Here is a 21277-nt window from a genome sequence, read left to right as displayed (position 1 = left end):
CCCGTGGTAGAATTAGTATGTTCCTGAGAGATCCCAGTGTCATCAGAACAAACCCTCAAGGCACCGAAACATTTCTCCACCTGCAAGAATCTGTGTTCTTTTAATGTGACTTTCAAACATAGGGTTGTCCAGCAGTTTATAGCTCCTTATGGCAGCCACATTAAAATAATTCTGGTTGGGCTTCAGACCTCTGAGAGAGAGAATAAAGAGACAGGTATATTTATCCCCAATTTATAGATGAAAAAACTGAGGCTTAGGGAGGTGAGGAGACTTGACCAAGGGCCCGAAGCTAACAAGGGGGTGGGGACCCAGACCTACGGCTCTCCAGGCGAAGTGTTCTTTTCTCCCTAACACACAGATCCTCATTAATAACCTACTCTGGGACCTAGACAAATGGATGGAGGGAAACTGGTCCAAGTGTCTCAGCAGAAGCTGTAATGCCTTTTTAGTGCAATAAAGGGTAAAGGGCCAAAGCTCTCCGAGGCTCCCATTAGATGGTCCAGCACGTGCCCTGCGCACCTCTGCTAACTTCGGCCGTGGCTCTCCTGCTCGTGGCTCCTCTGAGAATGGAGAGGAGATGCAGAAGCTTCTTTCCCCCTCACTTAAGCTCCCCATGTCCCCAGGCGGACTACCTGGCTGCTCCTCGCTTCCCACCATAGCTTTTGTTCTGGGAGCGAAGGGCTACGAAGACAGATGTTCCGGGAAATTTGCAGCCAAACTGCGATTAGAATGCCCGGCTACTGTTTGTGTTTAGGCAAGTCATATAGTTTCCTGTACCCCCCCCTTTTTTTTTTTTTTAACGTTTATTTATTTTGGGGACAGAGAGAGACAGAGCATGAATGGGGGAGGGGCAGAGAGAGAGGGAGACACAGAATCGGAAGCAGGCTCCAGGCTCTGAGCCATCAGCCCAGAGCCCGACGCGGGGCTCGAACTCACGGTCTGTGAGATCGTGACCTGAGCTGAAGTCGGACGCTTAACCGACTGAGCCACCCAGGCGCCCCTCCTGTACCCCTTTTACCTGGAATGTGATTCTCTCTTCCCTTGACCTGGCCAACCCTCACGTCCACTTCAGGCTTCATCCCGACCAGCACTTCCCAGGGGGTCCCGGGGCACAACGCACAGCGCATTGGACTTCTAAACAGCACTACCCTAGAAGAGCCTTTCCTGACCCCATGGACCACAGGTTAGCCGACCTCCTTCTCCCCTGCGCCTTCTCCAGTGACACAGTCTCACAGCACCCTGGACATCTCCTGTGTCATTTGTCAGAATTTTCACAAATTATGATTACTAGGATGACTGTATGATTCTTGTTTTAAGTTTGCTTCCCCACTGGACTGTAAGCCCTTTGAAGGCAGGGCCAGCCTTGCGCTCTGCCATGTTCCCAACGCTGAGTTCTTAGAAAATGTTCCATTGGTATTTACTGACTAGAAATGAATGACTGACGGGATACATTGGTGACACGAAGCAGACCCTGCTGTGGTCTACCAAGACTTCCACACTGTAGAAAATTCGAGTCATTTCTTTCTGGTCAACACCATTGAAGTTCCCAGCACAAAACGAAATTTAAAAAATTAAACACACGTACCTCAGACCCCTTGTGAAACAAACACTCAATCCCTTGACCACTTGGGGATTTTATGAATAAGGATGGTTCCTTTGGAATTCGTAGGGGCTGCCTGCTTTTACTCATGTGGTCATCAGGTCTTACTGTCCTGATGAAATACTGGGGGTAGACTTCTGGGGTTTCCAGCAGACGCAGAAAAACTGGAGATACTTTTGAAGCCTCCCTACTGCCCCTCCCCCCACCTTCATAAATGCTTCAAAATATACTCCAGGATTGCTCTAGCTCTGTATCTGAGAATAGAATGTAACTTAACTAAAGTAAACGCTACAGATCCTTTTGTAAAAAGCAGCTGCTTCCAGATGGAAGACATTCTGGCAAAACATATTACATGGTCCCAGTCCACAATCTTAAGCATTTCCCCTGCAGTAATGTGTCGTCAGGAAGGTTTTCTGGTGACAGACAAATGGATTCACTTTAATTGGGGACGATTTCACTTCAAATCCTATTCGAGGGAGCGGCAGGGTGTGGATAAGGCCCGGGCCCTAGGCATTCTAAAAGGGCACGCCAATTCACTTGGGGAATATCTATTAACCGGGGAGCAGCAGAATCCTTCTGGGCTTAAGTGGCGTCCAGCTTGGCTGGGAACTGTAACATTCATTATACCCTTTGTTGATAAGATCCCCAATTAGTCACTCTGAAAAAGGAAGGCTCAAAGAGGCGACTGACACGAGGAAGCTGTGCTAAAGCAGTTGGATTGTGTGGGACGTGGAGCCATACGGGCTGCCCCCGGTTTCCCATCTTGGCTGGCATCGAGGCAAGATTGCATCCCACAGCGAAGCTGCCAACCTGCCGGCAGAATTCCTTTATGAGGCCGGGGGCTGGCTGGCACGTCCGAGTGGAGGGAGAACGGAGAAAGGGCAGACCCACATGGGGAACTGCAAGACAGGGACCCTAAAACCATGCCAGGAGCCCAGGAGCCAGATGCAGCCTGCAGCCCCACAGTTCTCTTAGTGGGCATATGGGGATCTAGTTCGTTTGGTGAACGGGAGATCTGTAACGGTGCAATTCTATTTCTGACCCCTCTAACGAAAAAAACCAATATTTTATATACGCATAAATGACAGACGCAGAGAGAGGTGGATAGATACAGATGTAGTTCTCAAAAAATTCATGCCCGATTTTTGCACTTGATCTTAGCCAAAAGGCCGAGGAGCGATTCATGCCCGACGTTTGCACCTTATTTTCACATATTTATAGTAGGCAGGTCAGAAATTTTAGATACATGGATTCAAGTTTAAAAAAAAATCACATCATTAAGGTGGAAAGTATATGATTAAACACATCAGCATGGATCAGGAGAGGCAGCATGTCTGGAATGGAAATTGCAAAAGCGACTTCCTCTGTGACCACTGACCTGGGGCCACTGAGAGTGGCTGTGTCTCTCACCGCCTGGGCTGTTTCTGATGCAAAATCCAGGGCGCCTGCCACTGGCTTAGTTACAGTGCCCACGAGTCCTTTCCCAAGGCCAGATATGAAACCGCTGACACCCCCTTCTGTTTTCACTCCTTCCACTGTTGAGGTTATCACACTGGTCAATCCACCAATGATACCTAGAGCAAAAGAAACAAGGGCTGTTGTAACCTGGCCAAGGACAGAGCAAAAGCATTTAAAGCCGAACCTCATCAATTCCATGCACCCGGCAAGGTAACTTAGGGACATTCGGTCGACTTCTTAATAGGCTACAGGCAGGCCAACTCTAGCTGGGAAACCCAGTAGGCTTGCCCACCAAGTTGAGAGTCTGAGAGTATATATCACACATCAGTCTCAAGTAAAGTGTGTTCCAGTTCAAAAAATCACAGAAAACCTAAGAGGTTAACAGTGGCTACTTTCCAGTTTCAGAGTTTGGGAAGCATACGGGCCATCAGGAGACGACACGGACAGTAGGACTAAACCAACAGACTTTGGGGAAAGTTGGGACCCCATGAAATATAAGGCAGAGAGAACTAAATACAGCTCCTCAGTTTTCCAAGAACACTATGTGACTGGCCAACACCACCAGAAGTTTGAAACGGGTAAAAACAACTGCATGCTTTGCTGAAATTGGGTTTAGGTAATGAGTAAATCATGAGGCCTTGATGAAAGGCACCCCCCCCCCCGGCCCCCCCCCCCCCCCCCCCCCCCCCCAAACAACCCCCCCACGCTCTGCTGGAATTGGGTTTAGGTAATGAGTAAATCATGAGGCCCTGAATGAAGGGCACCCCCCCCCTTCCCCCCCGCCCAACCCAAAGCTGCCAAAACCAGCCAGGACTCTCAATGGAGTCTGTTCCAAAGACCAACCTAGGTCAAAGAGACATTCCAAACATTTTGAAAGTTGACAGCAATGACCTTAAAGAGCCTCAAAAGTGGCCAGAGGTTGGCAAGAGGCTGGAGACGACACAGGGGCTACAGGGAAGAAGGGGGGCCCTGTCCAGGGAGCACTTCCAGGATGTGTGCCAGGGACACTCACAGGATGTTTACCCTTTGACGGTGGGGGCATGAGGAAGCTCTCTAGACTCTTCAGCTCTAGTGAGACAAATCGGTAAAGGAAATCCCCTGGGTGAGAACGCACTAACAGCACTAACAATCCATAGCGTTTCTTTTGGATTCTGGGTCCGCTTGCTCCAGTGAGGCTACGGTCCTCTCCCAACCTTTGGAACCACATTCACAGAGACACAGACATTACTGAACCTGGCACAAGCAGGGTCTGCAGAGAAAACTGAGCAAGACTCCCAGTTTTTAAAACAAGGAGACTGAATGGATTCTGGTTCTTGTTATCATTTAAGAATTTTTTTCATCCTGGGGGCACTTGGGTGGCTCGGTCGGTTAAGTGTCTGACTCTTGATTTCGACTCCGGTCTTGATCTTGCGGTTCAAGGGATCAAGCCCCACATCGGGTTCTGCACTGACAGCGCAGAGCCTGCTTAGGATTCTCTCTCTCTCTCTCTCTCTCTCTCTCTCTCTCTCTCCCTCTCTCTCTGCCCTTTCCCTGCTCTCTCCAAATAAATAAATTAATTAAAAAACAAAAACGAAAACAAAAAACAATGGTTTCATCCTGAAGGAAAAAGGATGTCACTCGCATACAATCCAGAGCTTCACGGAAACTCCTTGGATGAGGCTACCTGTTCCTGGAGATGCTGCACATACTGTATGAATGGTCCTTGGTTGGAGGGGATTTTACAACCAACCTTGAACCCATCATCCATTTTTTTCAGCACACTGTCGTGTCCATCTGAAAAGTGAGGGCAGCTATATTTTCTCTCCACATCCCAAGGATGCTAGACAGGTAAAGGCAATTATGCACAGTAAAGCATTTTACATTCATTAAGAACACAGTTCCTCCGACTCCCATGCACTATCATTATATTTACTAGGAAGAATGAGCAAACCTTTCACCCCACACGGCTGCCCAGCAGCCAACTTTTTGAGTCCGTGAACACATTAATTTCAGCTAAATTTTACTCCTGGCTTGAATGTCTCCTTTGGGGCAGCTCCCTCTCCAGTTGGGCAGGCTTAAGAAAAGTAAAGGCATTTTGAGCCAAACCTCACAAGTGAGGAAAACCGATAAACAAAAACCCTGTCCTAAACATTGTGTCCCAAGCCTAAAAAGAATTATTTTTTCTTTTTCTTCTCCACATTCCTCCTTCTTCCAAATGCAGATAATCTGAACTTGATCAGTCTTGATATGACTTCTGATAGCTTCAGATTATTTCTAAGAATCTGGTACCAACAGCGCAGTTTCCTAACCATCCTAACCTAACTATAAGCATGAACTATACGCCAGGTATCGTGTGAGGGTCTGAAGTATAAAGGTGAATACACGATGGTCTTTCTGCTCTCCTGACCTTCCCCATCTATCAGGAAAGCAAGACACACACACAGCTGGCTAGAGACATGACCTAGACTGCCACGTGTGCCCTGATCGTCATTAATTCTGACTGGGGACAGTGGAGCAAACGTCACTTGAGTGGAGACTTCTAGGTTGAGTTGGACTCTGCCTGACAAGGAAGTGAGGCAGGGGAAGGGAGCAGAATGAACTGAGTGAGCAAGGCACGTCTGGGGAACAACACTGGGCTTCGGGTGGCTGAAACACAGCACGGCTGGGGGACAGTGGTTGGCCAAGTTGGCTGGGTTTACATTTCCAAGGGCCTTGGATGTCACACTCAGAAGTTGTGGAGAAAAAACACAACAAAGGGCAAATGACTCGGAGGTAGAGCAGTAAAGGGCAGAATTCATACAAATTCAGAGGCTTAATACATCCATGCCATCACCTACATCTCTTGGACGCCTGCATTTACAATCCAGGTGAGTGTGCATTTACACAAGACTCAAAAACATCTGGGCCACAAACCCGGCGGCCGGTTTCACACTTCACTCGCCACGGAAGGAATGCTCGGTAAGCAGAAGGCGGGTATCGAAGCGGCAATTCCGCATTCTAGAAAGGGGTTCAAACGATGATACCGTATCACATTTTGGGAACAGAAGCCAAAGAGCAGGAAGGGATCGCAATGTGTGCAACGTGTTGGAAATAAATGAAGGCTTGCCACAGGCTGTAACGTTTCGGTTGCGAGGAGGGTACAAGAGGACAGCCTGGAAGGCTCTCAGGTACACCAAGCTCCCGGCCTGGACGTCCGCTTGCCATCAGATGGGTGAAAAGGGCCCCGAGGAACCGTGGCAGGAGAGCCGTTCTCCCGGCAGCCGTGACTTACCGTGCGCCAGGCCGTGGATGCCGGCTACGAGGTGCTCCCCGCTCGTGGCCGCGTGGTATCTGATGTACTCCCGCTCCGACTGATGCCGATTGTCCATCGTCTTCCCTAAGCCGTCCGACAGCGTCCCCGCAAACTGGAACGGATCAAACACGGAAGGAAAAGGGTTTTAAAGCCTCAGCGCTGTTTTTGCTATTTTAATGACTTTACATAAATACCTTCCCTTGCTCCTAGCTGGGATTCAGTAAATACCAGTGGAGAGAGAGATTAACCGCTGAGTCACATATACTGTGTGTCCCAGGAGACTGGTTCTCAAGGCACTGGACGCACAAGATTGGAGGATGCGGACACGGGTGGACACGAGGTTCGCAGAACGTCTACTAACCGCCCCTAATGGCATCCACCTTCCACGGTCCTACTGCAAATTTACTGAAAAAAATTAAACGTATACCAAAATGACCCCGTGGGGGAGAGGGAAGTATTGGGATTCTATAATGTTAAGGACAGAGGCTCTCTGCGCAGAGAAATCAGTGGGGTTCAAAATAGGAAACACGGCACCTTGTTGCTTTAGGGTTTGGTGCCAAACCTTTTAGAGACATCAACTGCCCTAAAGCGATGTCTTCTCTTTCACTTCTTCGGCAAGTACCGAGTGCCGAGGTGCCCAGCCCCATTTGTCCACAAGGGAAAATGAAGTATATGGAAAGGCTAACAGGTCAGGTCACCTTTCGTACGAAATGGCGGACTTGAACTCATGACTTCCAGTGCAAAATCCTCCCCCACAAATCAGGGAAAGATCTTATTTATCCTGGCATTCTTTTACCAGAGAAGCTGTCTCATCCGTCAAAGCTGGATAAAAAGGACATAAAACTCTGTTTTGTCACAAGACAATCTGAAAAGGTTTAAAGTGACAGTTAATAAACCACAGGGTACTTATCCTCATCATTCAGGCATAAAGAGGAAAGGATATCAAATATATAATTAACCTTCTCGGGAAGGATCTACCAAAACAAGTGGGTTAAGTGCCAGTGACCCAGGACTAACCTTTCAGAAAACTCACAGGAATGCTATTTAGACAGAGAGCTCAGCGCAAAGATTCAAGGCGAACAGCCTGCCTTGAAGGCCGAGTACACTGGGCAGCCCGGCCTTCGGGGCCTGTTTCATACTGGTCTGGCGAGGGACATTTTTTGCACAGGTATGTCCTGGAAGCCACCAGGCCCGAGGCTTTGTGACACAAGGGACAGGAAAGGGGGAGTTCTGGGCCCAGAAGAGAGACTAGGGGAAGAACCAGCAACTCGAGGTAAAGCAATGGTTTCTGGAGCAAGAGAGGGGAACACACATTCCTTTCACTCAGCCTAAACGCTTTTACAATCCAGGGCAGTGATTACTGACCTTTCTGGAGATGCAGCCCCTATCATTATTTGCTTCAGGCCTTGCCTCCCCTGTCTCCCCGTGTCTAACTGGAGAGCTAAAGTTAATGAAAATTAATTTTCCAGCTGCCTTTAGGATGGAGACACCACGGGATGTTGCAAAGCCAGCACTGTGAATCAATAAATGGGGCTTTAGTCAGGGATCCCGTCTGAGAGCCACCGTGAGCCATGAGTTTGGGCATCTGACCAGACCGGATTCGAGTCCTGCCTCAACCACTCCCGTACCTACAGGAGCCTGAGCAAGGTGCCCTCCTGCCGAGCCTCCCCGGTGGCATCTGCAGAGTGACGATGGTACCAACGCCTCTATGTGGCTGGAAGAATTAGTGACAGGGGCTCAGGGTATGGCATCCAGTCAGCATTCTTACTGTTATTATTAGTCAGCTACTAGTCCCAGCGGGAACATCCTGCACCATGAAGAAAGCCTTTCAAAGGTTTAGAATTATGGTCGTTTGCACTAGGCTTTAACATAAACAAAAACAACCCCCCCCCCCCCTTTCCAGCAGATAAACACCAGCCTCCAAAATGAGTTTCTGGAGTGGTACCATCTTTAAAATTAGAGTGCTGGATTTGGTGGTTTCCAAAATCCTTTCCAGCTCTGACAGTGTGTGATCTACGATCCAAGTTAGGACATCTTTATTAAGCACTTACTGTGGGCCTGGCCCAGATTTATGTACTGCTGGGGACACAAATACAGCCTTGGACCTATTCTCAAGGATGACAGTCTCGCTGGGAAGGTAACAACCCCATACGTGAGACGGACAGCAATGAGGGTCTGCAACCCAAACCGAAACACTTGCAAATCGAGGGAGAAGAGGAAAATGTGACCCTTGTTTTACGGGTAAAAAAAAAAAAAGGGAGTCCCTGCTACATTCTGGAACCATGTAGGCTGCCGGTGTGCTGGTGTTCTCCACTCAGGGTCTGGACAAAAACACTTGTCCCTGATGCCACAGAAGAGGTGAGGCAGCGGCCAGTGAAAGAGCCCTTCTCAGAAGCGCCATGTTTCCAGAGGCGCGTGTTCTGCCTGAAGAGTGCCCAGCGGCACCCACGCTCCTTCCGGGGTTTTGTCCGGGTCTCTCCCACTTCCTGAGACTCTTGTTTTCCCTGAAAAGAGGTCTGTCCTTGCAACAGATAAGGTCCTGACTACGGATTTCTGGCAGCTGACTAGGAAGAACTGAAAAATCCTGTAATACTTTCTGCCCCCCCCCCCCAAAGAAAATAGGATAGAATCCTCCGGGCAAACTGCCCACCACCACCGCCGCCCCCACCCACAACACGAGTTCAATACTCGAGGTTTGGGAGCGAGCTCGTGCCAAAAGCTTAACCGCCAAGTGATTCTGCTACTGCCCCTTCACTCCCCCAGCACTGATTGGAGCCGGGTGTTCTCAGTATAAAAATACCACATCGACCACAGCAGGGATGGGGTAAGATGCCCTGAGAGATCACTCTTTCCTCTAAATGCTGGATTCTTCCGTGTGCTTCGTAGCTGTGGAAAGGTGCCCACACCTGCTCAACTTACTTACCCTAGGACCTCTGTCTGAATTCCCACTTCTCTGTGGGTAAACAAATTATTCACGCAAGCCAACTGGACTTGTCTTTTGTCACTTGTGGGTCCACGTAAGGGACACAAAGATGTTATTAGCAGGAAACTGTTACCAAAGACTTCATCCCTGTAACGGTGACTGACAACTCAGGAAATGGGAAGATGTTGACATCCATGATCCAGCCAAACCCGTACCGATTAGAGGTTAATCAGATTTTACGGGGAGAGACTCTTTATAAGAACTAATCTGAAACCAGTGAGTTGACGGGTGCCGTGGTCAAAGAGGCTGGGCCTTGGGCCAGTCCACCGGGCTTCTGAGTATGAATCCAGGGCACCAAAAGCTTGTGGCCTTCTCTCACTGTGGGAGCACTGAGTCATACTCAATTCCACCTCTCTCATTCCCCACCTCAGTGGGAAAATAAATCATACCCCGTATCTTATTTCTCCCTCAAAGACAGGGTAGGAACACGGGCTGGAGAGGGCGGGGATTCCAGTAAGCACTCTGTACGGTGCCCTCCGGCACTGGTCTTCTCTGAGGCTGGGAAGTGTTATTTCACCCGTGTCCTTGAGTTAGAACACAATCGTCAAAACACAGCCAGGGTGCCCATGACAGCCACGGTGTGCCGTGTGGCAGTGACTGGGCAGGACATCCGTTACCGCCCCACCCCCAGTTCTGCCTGTGTATTTTAAAAAGAAAAGCCAAATGCAATGAGACTCAAACTCACTTTGAAATCTCTTCAGAGCAGATGCTCTTGGGCATGCTCATGGATGTCAAAATGGGGAGTGAAGCTCGGAAGCAGAGATTCAGATAAGGGGAAAACTAATCTCAGAGGCAGCAGGGGAAAGGCTGAAAACCGTAAGGATATGAGCAAGCACAAAGCAGCGATGCACTGACCCACCAAGCAATCAAACATGTACAGAACACATGCTGTGCGCTAGGCTAGCAATTGAGAGTCCTCAATCAGAGATGGTTTCTGCCTCCTGCCTCCGAGGACTTCGGAAAAAACTTCACACCTGACTTTGGATTCTGTGGCACTGAATAGCCGTGAGATCATGGACAAGTAACTTCACCTCTGGGAGCCTGTGTCCTCATCTTCAAAATGGGAATGAGAATATCCACCCACGGGGAATGCCGGAAGGATTAGACAATATGCGTGAAGCACTGAGCACAGAACCTGATACATACAAGGCATCCAATGAAAACAGTACTGCGTTATCTGAACTTCCATTTCTTCACCTGCAAAATGGAAATAATCAGGTCCCGTGGGGCTGTTGAAGGTTAAGCGAGATGGTGTGTATACGCAGAACTTGGCAGGTGCATCCCGGGAGAAGCGGAAGCTATGTGCCCAGGGGCAGAAAAGCCCGGGACAGACAGCATGGGCCAGGCTCGCACGCTGGGGAAGGACTAGCACTCAGAGGGAAATATGTAGACAATTTGTAACTCTCCTTGGTAAAAAACGATACCTGGACACCAGAAGGAGCTTTGGGGGAGACGTAGGTCAATATAGCCCATTTTGTAGCGATTTCAAGTCCACAGAAGACTAGAAAGTTTCCAAGGAACACAACGTCCTTCAGAAAACCTGCTCTTACACTTGCTAAAACAACACGGATTTTTGTCCTTTCTTTCACCGAAGGAAGCTTTAGCATATACCACGCTTGTGAATTCTGGCCACAGTCGGAAGTCCTTAATTTCTGGAAAGCCCTACCTTCAACCGGGGGGTAAAAAAATCTCAGAGGCGCTTCAAGATGCCAGTTCTACTGCGTGGCTGACGTACCTAGTGTCAATACCCCACTGTCCAGAAAGAATCCCATTGTCCATAGAAATGGAGCCGCTACAAATTAGCCCGGGGTTTGGGGCCAGGCTCGGGACAGTTGGTTTTACAAAACTGAAATTCAAGTAGATGCTGGAATAATGCAAGAGAAAAATTCACGCTGTGTCCCTCTGTTTGCTCCGATCAGTTTTCCTGACCCTTTTATGATATGCAGCAAGCATGGGATGCCAGAGATATTTGGCCAGTGTAACAGGAGCCTGGGCTTGAATTCCCCCCCCCGCCCCCCCGCTCCCCGCTTCTCTGGTGTTCTTCTTTCACAGTTATTTACCTAATGGAAATTTCCTCTTTAACGTCCTTGTTCCACCGAGTAATTGCTGGTGACAGTACCTTTCCCGTCACCAGGGCAAATGGTGGCCACAAATAGTGGCAAAGGGAGAGCAGGGCCGGGGCGTGGCCGTCTGAGGGGGTCTCGTGTCCTCCCACCCAGAAAGGTGCTCGACTGCACGGCTCGGCCACCAGTGGCTGCGATTCCAGGCGGCGCTGTCAGCTCCGCTAAGCGGGGGCACGTCAACTCGCAAACGCAGCTGTACGCCCGGTGCCTGAGAGCACGGCCGATGTGCACGTGTGTCCTGGCGGCCGTGGCTCAACTCTCGAGCCTCAGTTTACCTAGCTGCAAAACACGAGACTCTCAGGGGAGCTCTAGCGCAGAATGCCTGGCACCGCGTCTGGCACAGGGCAGCGGGCCCCCGATTTTTACGAGTTTCTTTTTCTTAATTTTTTTTTTTTTTATTCATTTTTGAGAGAGACAGACAGAGACAGTATGGGTGAGGGGAGAGGCAGAGAGAGGGGGAGAGAGAGAATGCCAAGCAGGCTTCTCGCCGTCAGCGCGGAGCCCGACGCGGGGCTCAAACTCCCACAACCGCGAGATCATGACCTGATTTGAAACCAAGGGTCAGACGCTCCACTGACTGAGCCCCCCCCCCAGGTGCCCCCGATTTTTACAGGTTTCTTACAAGTGGCGCGGAGGCTTAAGCTCGAGAGTCCTTTCCGGCTCTGCTGGGACACCAGTAGAAAACGTGCTGCGAACCCCTCAAGTCCTCCACACGGAGGCGTCCCCACTTCACTCTCTCACCGTTACCATAACCACACTTAGACCCCATTCTCCGTGTGGGCGTTGCCTTGACATCGAAAACCCCTCTTGCGACCCTTGTGGCAAAGAGGCAAGAGTTAACGGGGAACGGGATCCAGCCAGCAACGGGGATCAATCGCTGACACGAGGCCAACCAAACGGCCAGACGGTGGAGGGTCAGGCCGGGACTGGGGAAGGGCATTAATAAAGAAACAAAGGAAAAAAGAAGGACATGGAACAAGTTGAGGTCTGGCAAGAAAGAGGCAATTTTGGACCCCGGATCTCTCTCCGGAGAAGTGGGACAGGTTTGTCTGTTTTCAGTTCTGCTTGGTTATGATTATGTATAGCCCTTAAGGCAAGGAGAGGAAGGAGGAAGAATCCAGCACAGAGACCCTGCATAAGAATAACAAAGACACTTTTTTAAAGCTAGGACTCACATTATACAGCAGTAACAGGCCCAAGCCAATGACCTTGCTTTTTTTTTTTTTTTTTTTTTTTTTTTTTTTTTTGTCTCTGGTGATGTACAAACCCTCTGACCCTGGGACCTACATACACCATGTTGCTATTTCATGGATAAACACTTATCAGGCAGCAGACACTCCTTCGCAGTTAAGAAACAAAGTTATCCAAAGCCACCCAGAATTATCTCGGCACACAAGGTCTCAACATAAGCAACAAAGTCAGACCTCAGGATTGTCCCAGTTCTTAACTAGCCCAAGACACACGCCTGCTGAATTGGCAAGTCTCCCTTGCTATTCTGCAACTCTGACCCGGTTTTGAACTCGGATGTTGTCTCAGATTAATCTAGAAGCTCAGAGTGGTTTGAGGCACTCTCCTGAAAGGATTGTGCCTTTTCTTCAAAAAGGATTGGCAGAGTTGGCTCTAAGGCTTTAAAACCACAGCAGTAAGCAGAATACACAGGGGAATCAGGAAGACTGATGTTCAACAACAGACACGTGCCACAGCTTCCTCACATTCAATTTTCCCTGTTTTTTCCTATATCAGGTGTAAAGAATCATGTGGGCAGGATGAATCTTTAAACCCAGCTGCGGGATGGGATGGGGTCCTACCTTCAGCCCCTCATAAGCTTTTCCCCAGAAGGGGAAATCACGTTGAGGGTGCCAGGCCTCTACTCGTCTACTGCTGAAAATCCCTCGAGGCCCACAGGAGAAGCCAGAAGGTGGGTTTCAGTAGAGCTGGTGCCAGTCAAGGAGAATAAGTCTTCCCACCCCATGAGAGACCTCCCATTTGCCATCCTAACAAGGCATAAATTGAAAAAATATGAATATGCCTAAATGGCCAGTTTCTCAGTACAGAACCAGGAGATAGATTATGTTATGGGGGAAAAAAAAATCCCTCCAAGGGTCACACCATAATGGCTGACTTGGCCAGTAAATGATTTCAACTCTAGGGAAGCACACAGGCTTTGAAAAGCAAGGCAGGCATCTGGTCCCAACTCTGTCACTAGCAATCAGCGAGGTCAACATGAGCAAAGCACAGTCTTCAGGGATCGGTATCTTCACCTATAAAACAGGAAGAACACTACCCACAGAGTCGCTGGAGGAATCCCAAGAGACCTTGGTTTTAAAAGGACTTGGGGGGGGGGGGCGGAACAACACGAAGCGATGTGTAAATGCCAACGGTTATTACCGCAAATCCTTTTCTTTCTTCTAAGGACAGCACTGCTCCCCCTTCCTCCCTGACTGAATCCTGCATATCTCATCCTGTAATACAGGAATCACCTTATACCCGTTCTGGAACAAAGGAAAGCATAAAGAAGTCAATTATACGTAGATCGAAATCTCAAAATACAGAACTAGAAATGGAATGGAACATTTCACAATAGAAAAGAAGCTCGAGCTTATCTCATTTCTAGTCACAAGGATTTCAATCTTGTACTTGGTATTTCAAATAAATAGATATATTCTCTTTAATGCCAAAAGCCTGGGAAGGAAGGGGATGGATGACCCCGTAAAGAATAATCAGAGATGCTAGGCACTATTGTAAACTGGGCTTCTTACTGACAAAGTCAGATACATTTCAAGGGTTTGACATATCTTGATGAGGTTTTGTTTTGTTTTTTTAAAGAAAATGGTCTCCACCTGGTTTCTTCATATAAATGAAGTTTTATTTATTTTTTATTTTATTTTTTGAGAGAGAGAGAGAGCACGCATACACACACAGCAGGGAAGGGGCAAAGGGAGACAGAAGGAGAGAATCTTAAGCAGGCTCCACACTCAGCGTGCAGCCAGACAACGCGGGGCTCGAGGTCACAACCGTGAGACCGTGACCTGAGCCAAAATCAAGAGTCAGATGCTTAACCGACTGAGCCACCCAGGCGCCTCTAAATAAGTAAAGCTTTAAATGAGTAGGCAGAATAAAGACCGTACTGTAACTTCTGGAATTGTAAACATGAACCAACACTGTTTACTAATGTATCAGGCATCGTTCTAAGGGCTGGCCATCTTTGAAATCATTTGTTAGTTTAATCCATAGGACAACCCTATGAGGTAGGCCCTGTTATTATCCCCATTGGACAGATGAAACTGGAAAGACCATGATCACCTCCAACAAAAGTCTACTAAGAATCTACCTATATTTGACACTGGGTCATCTACGGAGGGAATCCAACCATGATTTTTGTTATTCCCTCCATGGAAAATTCCTTCCTGAATGCCAGTGAAAATCGCATACAGATGCCAAGTAGACATCTTTCCTTTCCTAAGCAATGGTGGCGACAAATGAAGGAAGCTAAGAGAAGCATAGAAATGATAAAGTTTCTGAAAAATTACATGCACATCCCTGAACAAGAAAGAGAGTCAGGCTCCAATCCCCTTCCTTCATCAACACCCTACCCCCTTCCATCACCCATTTTTTTGCCTTATGCCATGTAGCCTACTTCCTCCTTTCCCCAAAGTCATCACTATCACATCTGAAATGGGCCCCAGAGAAGGATGAAGTTCTGGAGACGTCCATTACATGGATCATGTGACCCCACATTAGGTCACAGTACTAGTGGGCGCCATTTATGGCTGGGAAGAAAGATGGACGCCAAGCTAGGGTGAGGGTCGGGACCAGGGATTTCGAGAGCCCCTGCATGCACAGAAAAGGTCTGCTCTTCCATCCCAGCTTCTTACAGAAGGATTTGCGGAAGGGGAGCTCAAAGATTTGCTTTGTCACAGCTGGTCTGGTCAAGCAGATCTAACTACAGACAAAGACCACTGCTCCGGCAAGGGCGTTCTATGTACCAGTGAGTGACACATATGGAGATACAGATTCAAGGGGGAGGGGATGAAGGCAAAAGAGAGCTGCGGGGAGAGAATGAGCGTGAGCCAGCCACACTCCTGGGTAAGAAAGGATCCTGCATCCCTGTGTGTCCCATTCGGCCGCCACTCCTCTAGTCTGTGCAGCTCCAACGTTACTCCTGACAGCCCCACTTGTCGGAGAGTGTGTCACAGAGAACCCACAGTGGAAGCTAAGGGGCTGTTTTTTACGACTACTCGACATTTTACGGGGGTGGGTGGGGTAGAGTCTGCACTGGGGACAACCAGACATTCAAAAGCCAACACCTCAAGGTGTTCAGGAAGTTGTTCATTAGCGAGCGTGATGAACGTGACAGAAGACACCACATTCGGAACTGGTGTTTGGCACCTGGAAGAACAAGAGAAGGTGAACCTCTCTTTCTGGGGTTATGATAAGAAGGGGGAGCAGCTCAGCTCCTAAGGCACTTACGTTAAGCCCTCCCTCATTTCTCCTGAGACATGGCTTGTTCCCCAGCTCCAAGGAAAGGGCAAAAGAAGGTTCTTTGAGGAATGGCCTCAAATGTTCCCAACGCTTCAGATGGGCTAAGATAAAAGTAAAATGGCAGTTTAGCTATTTCCCAACAGCTCCGAAGAAACCTCCGCTCCTTGTCTGTCGCCTGAACTCCTTGGTGGCCTTTGAGGACGAGGCGTTCTTGCCTTTGCTATCTTTCAGCCCCACAAAGGCTGAGTTGGGGGTGGACATTCAGAATTCACAGCCATCTACTTCCTGTAGACCTAGGGTTTTTCAAGCCTGCTGCATTAGCTGCTTCCAGGTTTACAGATTTCAGGCCTAAAAAACAAGTCTTGGAATGAGGAAGAAAAGCCAATCCACTTAAGTTAACAGTGAAAAAGGGAATGTGATCAGGGAGGCTTCAAAAGTACTAGTACCTTTTACTATATTCTACTCTATAACATTCTATTATTCTAGTCTATCGTTTACACTGAATGGTAGGTTCTGGGATTCGTTTGTCCTTTAAACTGTACATATACCATATGACACTCTATTGATGGGCTCTTCCACGATTTAAAAATTATTTACCGAATTAAAAAATGTTTATGGAACTTGTTTTCTAAATATGTGACCAAAGGCAGAATTCATTTTTAAACATAAAAATTAGCTTTATGAAAATCATGCCTGTGTGTGAAATGCCACCATATTCAAAAACATCATGAACAGAACATTTTGTAAACTTTGGCAAGCAGGCAGGAAAAGAGGAAAAAACGGAAGCCCACAAATAACCTAAGGAAAACAATGAAAGATAACTTGGACGGCCATCTCTTAAGAACCTTGCAGAAAACTCCTCACTGCAATGGTGGAGACAAAAGCCAACTGCATAAAGGTCCTTTCTCTATTCAATACCTTCCTTCCTCCCATAAGAACAAGGGAAATCTTGGGGCGCCTGGCTGGCTCAGTCGGTTAAGTGTCTGACTTTGGCTCAGGTCATGATCTTGCAGTTTGAGTTCAAGACCCACGTCGGGCTCTGTGCTGACAGCTCGGAGCCTGGAGCTGCTTCGGATTCTGTGTCTCCCTCTCTCTCTGCCCCTCCCCTGCTCATGCTCTGTCTATATCTCTCTCAAAAATAAACAAACATTAAAAAGAGAAAAGAAAAAAAAAAAGAAAATCCTCCATTCAGACACAGGGTAACAAGTCTTGTCATGGGACTTTAGTTTCCTCTCTTAGGTTAGAGCCACAATGTCCAACAAGGTGACCACGTGTCATAGGAGGCATTTAATATGTGGTAGGACAAATTAAGACATGCTGTAATGCAGCTCCATGCTAATGACAGGGAGCCTGCTTGGGATTCTCTCTCTCTCCGTCTCTCCCTCTCTGCCCTTCCCCCACTTGCGCATAAGCGGCTCACACGCATGCCTGCACGCGCTCTCTCTCCCCCCCCCCCCAAAAAAAGTAAATCAACAAATTTTTAAAAAAGACACGCTGTAAATATACAATACATACTGGACTTCAAAGACGAGGTGAAAAAATAATGTAAAACATCTCAATTATTCTTACATACTGATTACAAATTGAAATGAGAATATTTTGGATATTATGGGTAAAGTAAAAATAGTAAAAATCATTTATGCTTTTTACTTTTTTAAAAATTCTACTAGAAAATCTTAAATTATACAAATTATGTGGCTCATATTATATTTTTATTGGACAGTGCTGGTTTAGAGGTCTGACCCTAAAAATTTTAAGGACACAGCTTATTAAACTAAAAATTAAACTCAGAAGGTACCCGAGTCTCCAATTTCAGTCCATTTCTTCCACTCAGACTTTATCTCTAGGTAACCAAGAGTATCTTACAAATGGCTGCTATTCACCTAAGCAAAGAACAATAGTGGTTTGGATTTAGGGAGAAAAAACTGTGATTACTCAAGATGGAAATACAGAAGGAAGGTCTCATGTCTCCAATCTTCCTGGCCTCTTCCTCTCAGACTGACAAATATAATGGAATCTGTTCTATCTGAAAAAGGCCTTCCTCAGGGCGCGTGGATGGCTCAGTGAGTTAAGCGTCTGACTCTGGATTTTGGCTCAGGTCATGAACTCACAGTTGTGAGATCGAAGCCCACATCCCCATGCCGGGCCCTGTGCTGAGCATGGAGCCTGCTTGAGATTCTCTCCGTTTCCCCCTCTGCCCCTCCCCAGCTCGCACATGCACATGCACTCTCTCTGTAAAATAAACAAAAAAAGGGCCTTTTTTTTTTTTTTTTTAAAGCTCCCTGCCATTCGAGCTGTCACTCGCTCCGTTTCCCCCTCTGTGGCCGTATCTTTCCCAAGAATGTTCTAAACTCACTGCTGCCACTGTCTATTTCTTCTATTAACTGAAGGTTCTGAAGGCATGTGCCTAGAGCAAATAATACAAGACAGGCAAGACAGGGATGAAAACACGTAATGGTGTCTGTCTCTCAATATCCTTGAAGTTCAGACAAAGCTGGAAACAGAGGGAAACAAATTTGGTAGCAGTTAAAGACTGGTTTCTTAGCACCTCGCTCAGAGACGCAGGATCCCAGGCATCATTTGTTCCTGGGCTACAGGTGTAAAGCCTAAGGGTGTATCCAACAGGCAGCATCTAGGGAAGAAAACAAAAGCCATCTCAAGTCCAAGGCAAAGGCAGGAGACAAGACAGAAAGAATTCCCTGAGATGGATGGAAGAGCTATCTTTTTTTTTTTTTTTTTGTTGTTTTTTTTTGCATAGGGTGCCTGTGGCTTTGCTGATGGGCAGGAAGGGGTCTCTCAGGGGATCTCAGACCATAAGGACTTCTGTTAAGTCTACCTAAGGGCCAGGGAGAGGGGAAAACAGGAATTCATTGCCTTGGATGTTTCTTAATCTTCAGATAAGTGCCACAACTTCCTGTTAGTCAAAGAGGAGCCCACGATGCACTTAAAATGAACTTCAAAGAACAAGATGAGAATGTGAAACTGGGAGATGTTCCCTTTAAAAACTACCTCGCTCCAGGGATTCAGTGATGGTGGCCCTTTAAGTTCGAAGGGGGTGGGGGGCGGGGTGAAGCTTGTTGAAGGCACGCCCAGTGCTGCGCCTGTCTTGTCCACCTTTGCATCCCCAGAGCTATGGACAGAGCCTGGCGTGGGGTGTGGATGTACATGTGACAGTGTCAACTCTGGAACGGACAGCTGCTGGTGCCCACAGCGAGCCCAGAATGAACCCAGAGTCGCTTTGGGAAGCAATGACCAAAAAGATTCCGCCATTTGACTTGAAAGTCTGTCTTTCTAAAAATGGGCTTCTTCATGTATGCAAATACATTTTCTTATGTTGAGGGGCATCTGGTTTTGGACCTTGATGGTACTTGTCTATTCTGCATATTAAGCTCCAGATGACACTGAGGAGACGAAGAGATTCTAGCCAAGTATTCTCTCTAAGGCATTTTACTGGGAGGCAGAGATCCCCCTAGGGAAACAGCACAGGAAAGTGGAAACCGCAGCAGGTCTGGGGTCGTACCTCTGGGTTCAAATTCCGCCTTCACTTACTGGCTCTGTGATCTTGGGCAACTTCTTGGAGACCTGGTCCCTTACCCACAAACTGAGATAATGCCTGACTCCCAGGGTCTGTCGGCTCCTTTCCTCTCTTCCCTTCTGTACACATACACATACTGATAGTCAACAGTGTGCCAGGACTGGCCGTTCTAAAGGCTGGTGACACAGCAGTGGATAACACAGACAGAACTTTTATCCCTTATAGGATTTACATGCAAATTGCATAGACAATCACATAAGTAAATAAAATGAAAGTGATAATAAATGTTAAGTAAGAAATGAAGCAGGTAAGTAGGATAAGAGATGGTGTTGGAAGGCAGGAGGTGCAATTTTAGGGGGAGGAGGGGGCACCAGGAAGAGCTTCGGTGACAAAGTAACGATTGGACAAAGAACATACAGGTGAAAACCATGGGGTTATGGAACCTTCCAGGAAGAAAGAACTGCTAGGGCAGAGATCCCAAGGCAGTGGTTCTGAGGCAGGCAGTTGAGAGACGGCTGGAAGGTCCGATGACGGGCTGAGTGAGGTGGAGGGAGGCGAGGGGTACAAGATGAGTTTAGCAAAGGACGGGACAGGCTGCAAGTGCCTAAGAAACCACGTGCAGATCTTAATTTTCTACGCGGACTGGAACGGGAAGCCACTGGAGGGGTCTGAGCTGAGGAGTGACACGATCTGAGCTGAGCTTCGACGTGTATGGTAGCTCCAGCTGCCGCCTGAAGAACAGATGTGAAGGGGGGAGGCAGGAGGGAGGCAGGGGGGGAGGCTGTGGTACAGCTGAGTGGGCCTGTGGACGCCCCTGAGACGTGGTATGACGGGAGTCAAGGATGACCCCAACGTATGAGCTGAGCAGCTGAAAGAAAGGAAAAAGAATGGCATAAAGTGCCCAGCACATGGGGAGTGATCAAGTATTAGTTCCTCTTTATACGTAAAAACTCTCGGTGCTGATTCCCAGCAAAGGTGTCCAAGATGGAGTCAGCTAGGCCACACTGAAGCTAGGAAAGATCTGGAGGGAGAAAAGGCAAACAAGAGAATACTCAGCAGTTGGCTCTACTGTGCAAACATCCCGACAGTGATTAACCTCCGTGAGAAGGCGGCACACCTCTCACTCCAAAATTATTCATCTGTGAGAGATGAGGGGATGAGAGGCCAACCCCCATATGGTCAGTGAGTACAGAACCACGTTTTCCTTCCTGAGCAGAAAAGGACCCATGGAAGGGCGCCTGGGTGGCTCAGTCGGTTGGGCATCTGACTCTTGGTGTCTGACTCTTGATTCCAGCTCAGGTCATGATCTCACTGTTCATCGGGCTCTATGCTGACAGTGTGGAGCCTGCTTGGGATTCCCCCCTCCTCCTCTCTCTACCTCTCCCCTGCTTTCATGCTCTCTCTAAAAATAATAAACATTAAAAAAAAAAATGACCCATGGAAAAGAGCAATAAATCATGTGCTGAGAACCCAACAGAAATGTAAAGAAACAGCAAATTTTGTGTTCTGTGCATACATACATCTCCAGCTCCTATACAAACAAGTGACTCGGTCTACCCAGTCTAGGACACAGGTGGCAACCACAGATGCTGAAGTTCGGGGTGATGGAGGTGGGGAAGCAAGGACCGGAGAGCCCACTCCTGAGGGACATCTGTCAGGTTTTACTACTCAAGGAGCCTCTTCTTCATCTCGTTTGTCAAGCAGCCCAACCCAAGTTTGGTCTTGAGACTCACAGGACCCAGGACCCAATCCTTCTCCCCACCCAAGAGCTGGGGCAGCCCCCAGCCCACCCTGCAATTTCGAGCACGAGGCTCAAGTTCCAGGA

The 21277-nt window shown here is 48.0% G+C and overlaps 1 protein-coding gene across 7 annotated transcripts in view; it reads right to left on the bottom strand.

Moving 5' to 3' along the window:
• VPS13D (vacuolar protein sorting 13 homolog D) overlaps positions 1–21277 on the bottom strand; it is a 259048-nt gene that overhangs the window by 47070 nt on the left and 190701 nt on the right. For all 7 annotated transcript variants that reach the window (XM_040461642.1, XM_040461677.1, XM_040461651.1 and 4 more), the window contains 2 exons: positions 6309–6441; positions 2979–3174 (listed from right to left, as the gene is read on the bottom strand). In XM_040461642.1, coding sequence (XP_040317576.1) covers positions 2979–3174; positions 6309–6441 — 329 coding nt within the window. The remainder of the gene's footprint in view (positions 1–2978; positions 3175–6308; positions 6442–21277) is intronic.

The sequence above is a fragment of the Herpailurus yagouaroundi genome, unplaced genomic scaffold (genome assembly GCF_014898765.1).
Source record: "Herpailurus yagouaroundi ecotype Mexico unplaced genomic scaffold, PumYag 77, whole genome shotgun sequence".
Classification (NCBI taxonomy): Eukaryota; Metazoa; Chordata; class Mammalia; order Carnivora; family Felidae; genus Herpailurus; species Herpailurus yagouaroundi.
The sequence above is the reverse complement of the archived record's forward strand: the minus strand, read 5'-3'. Positions and strand labels throughout refer to the sequence as shown.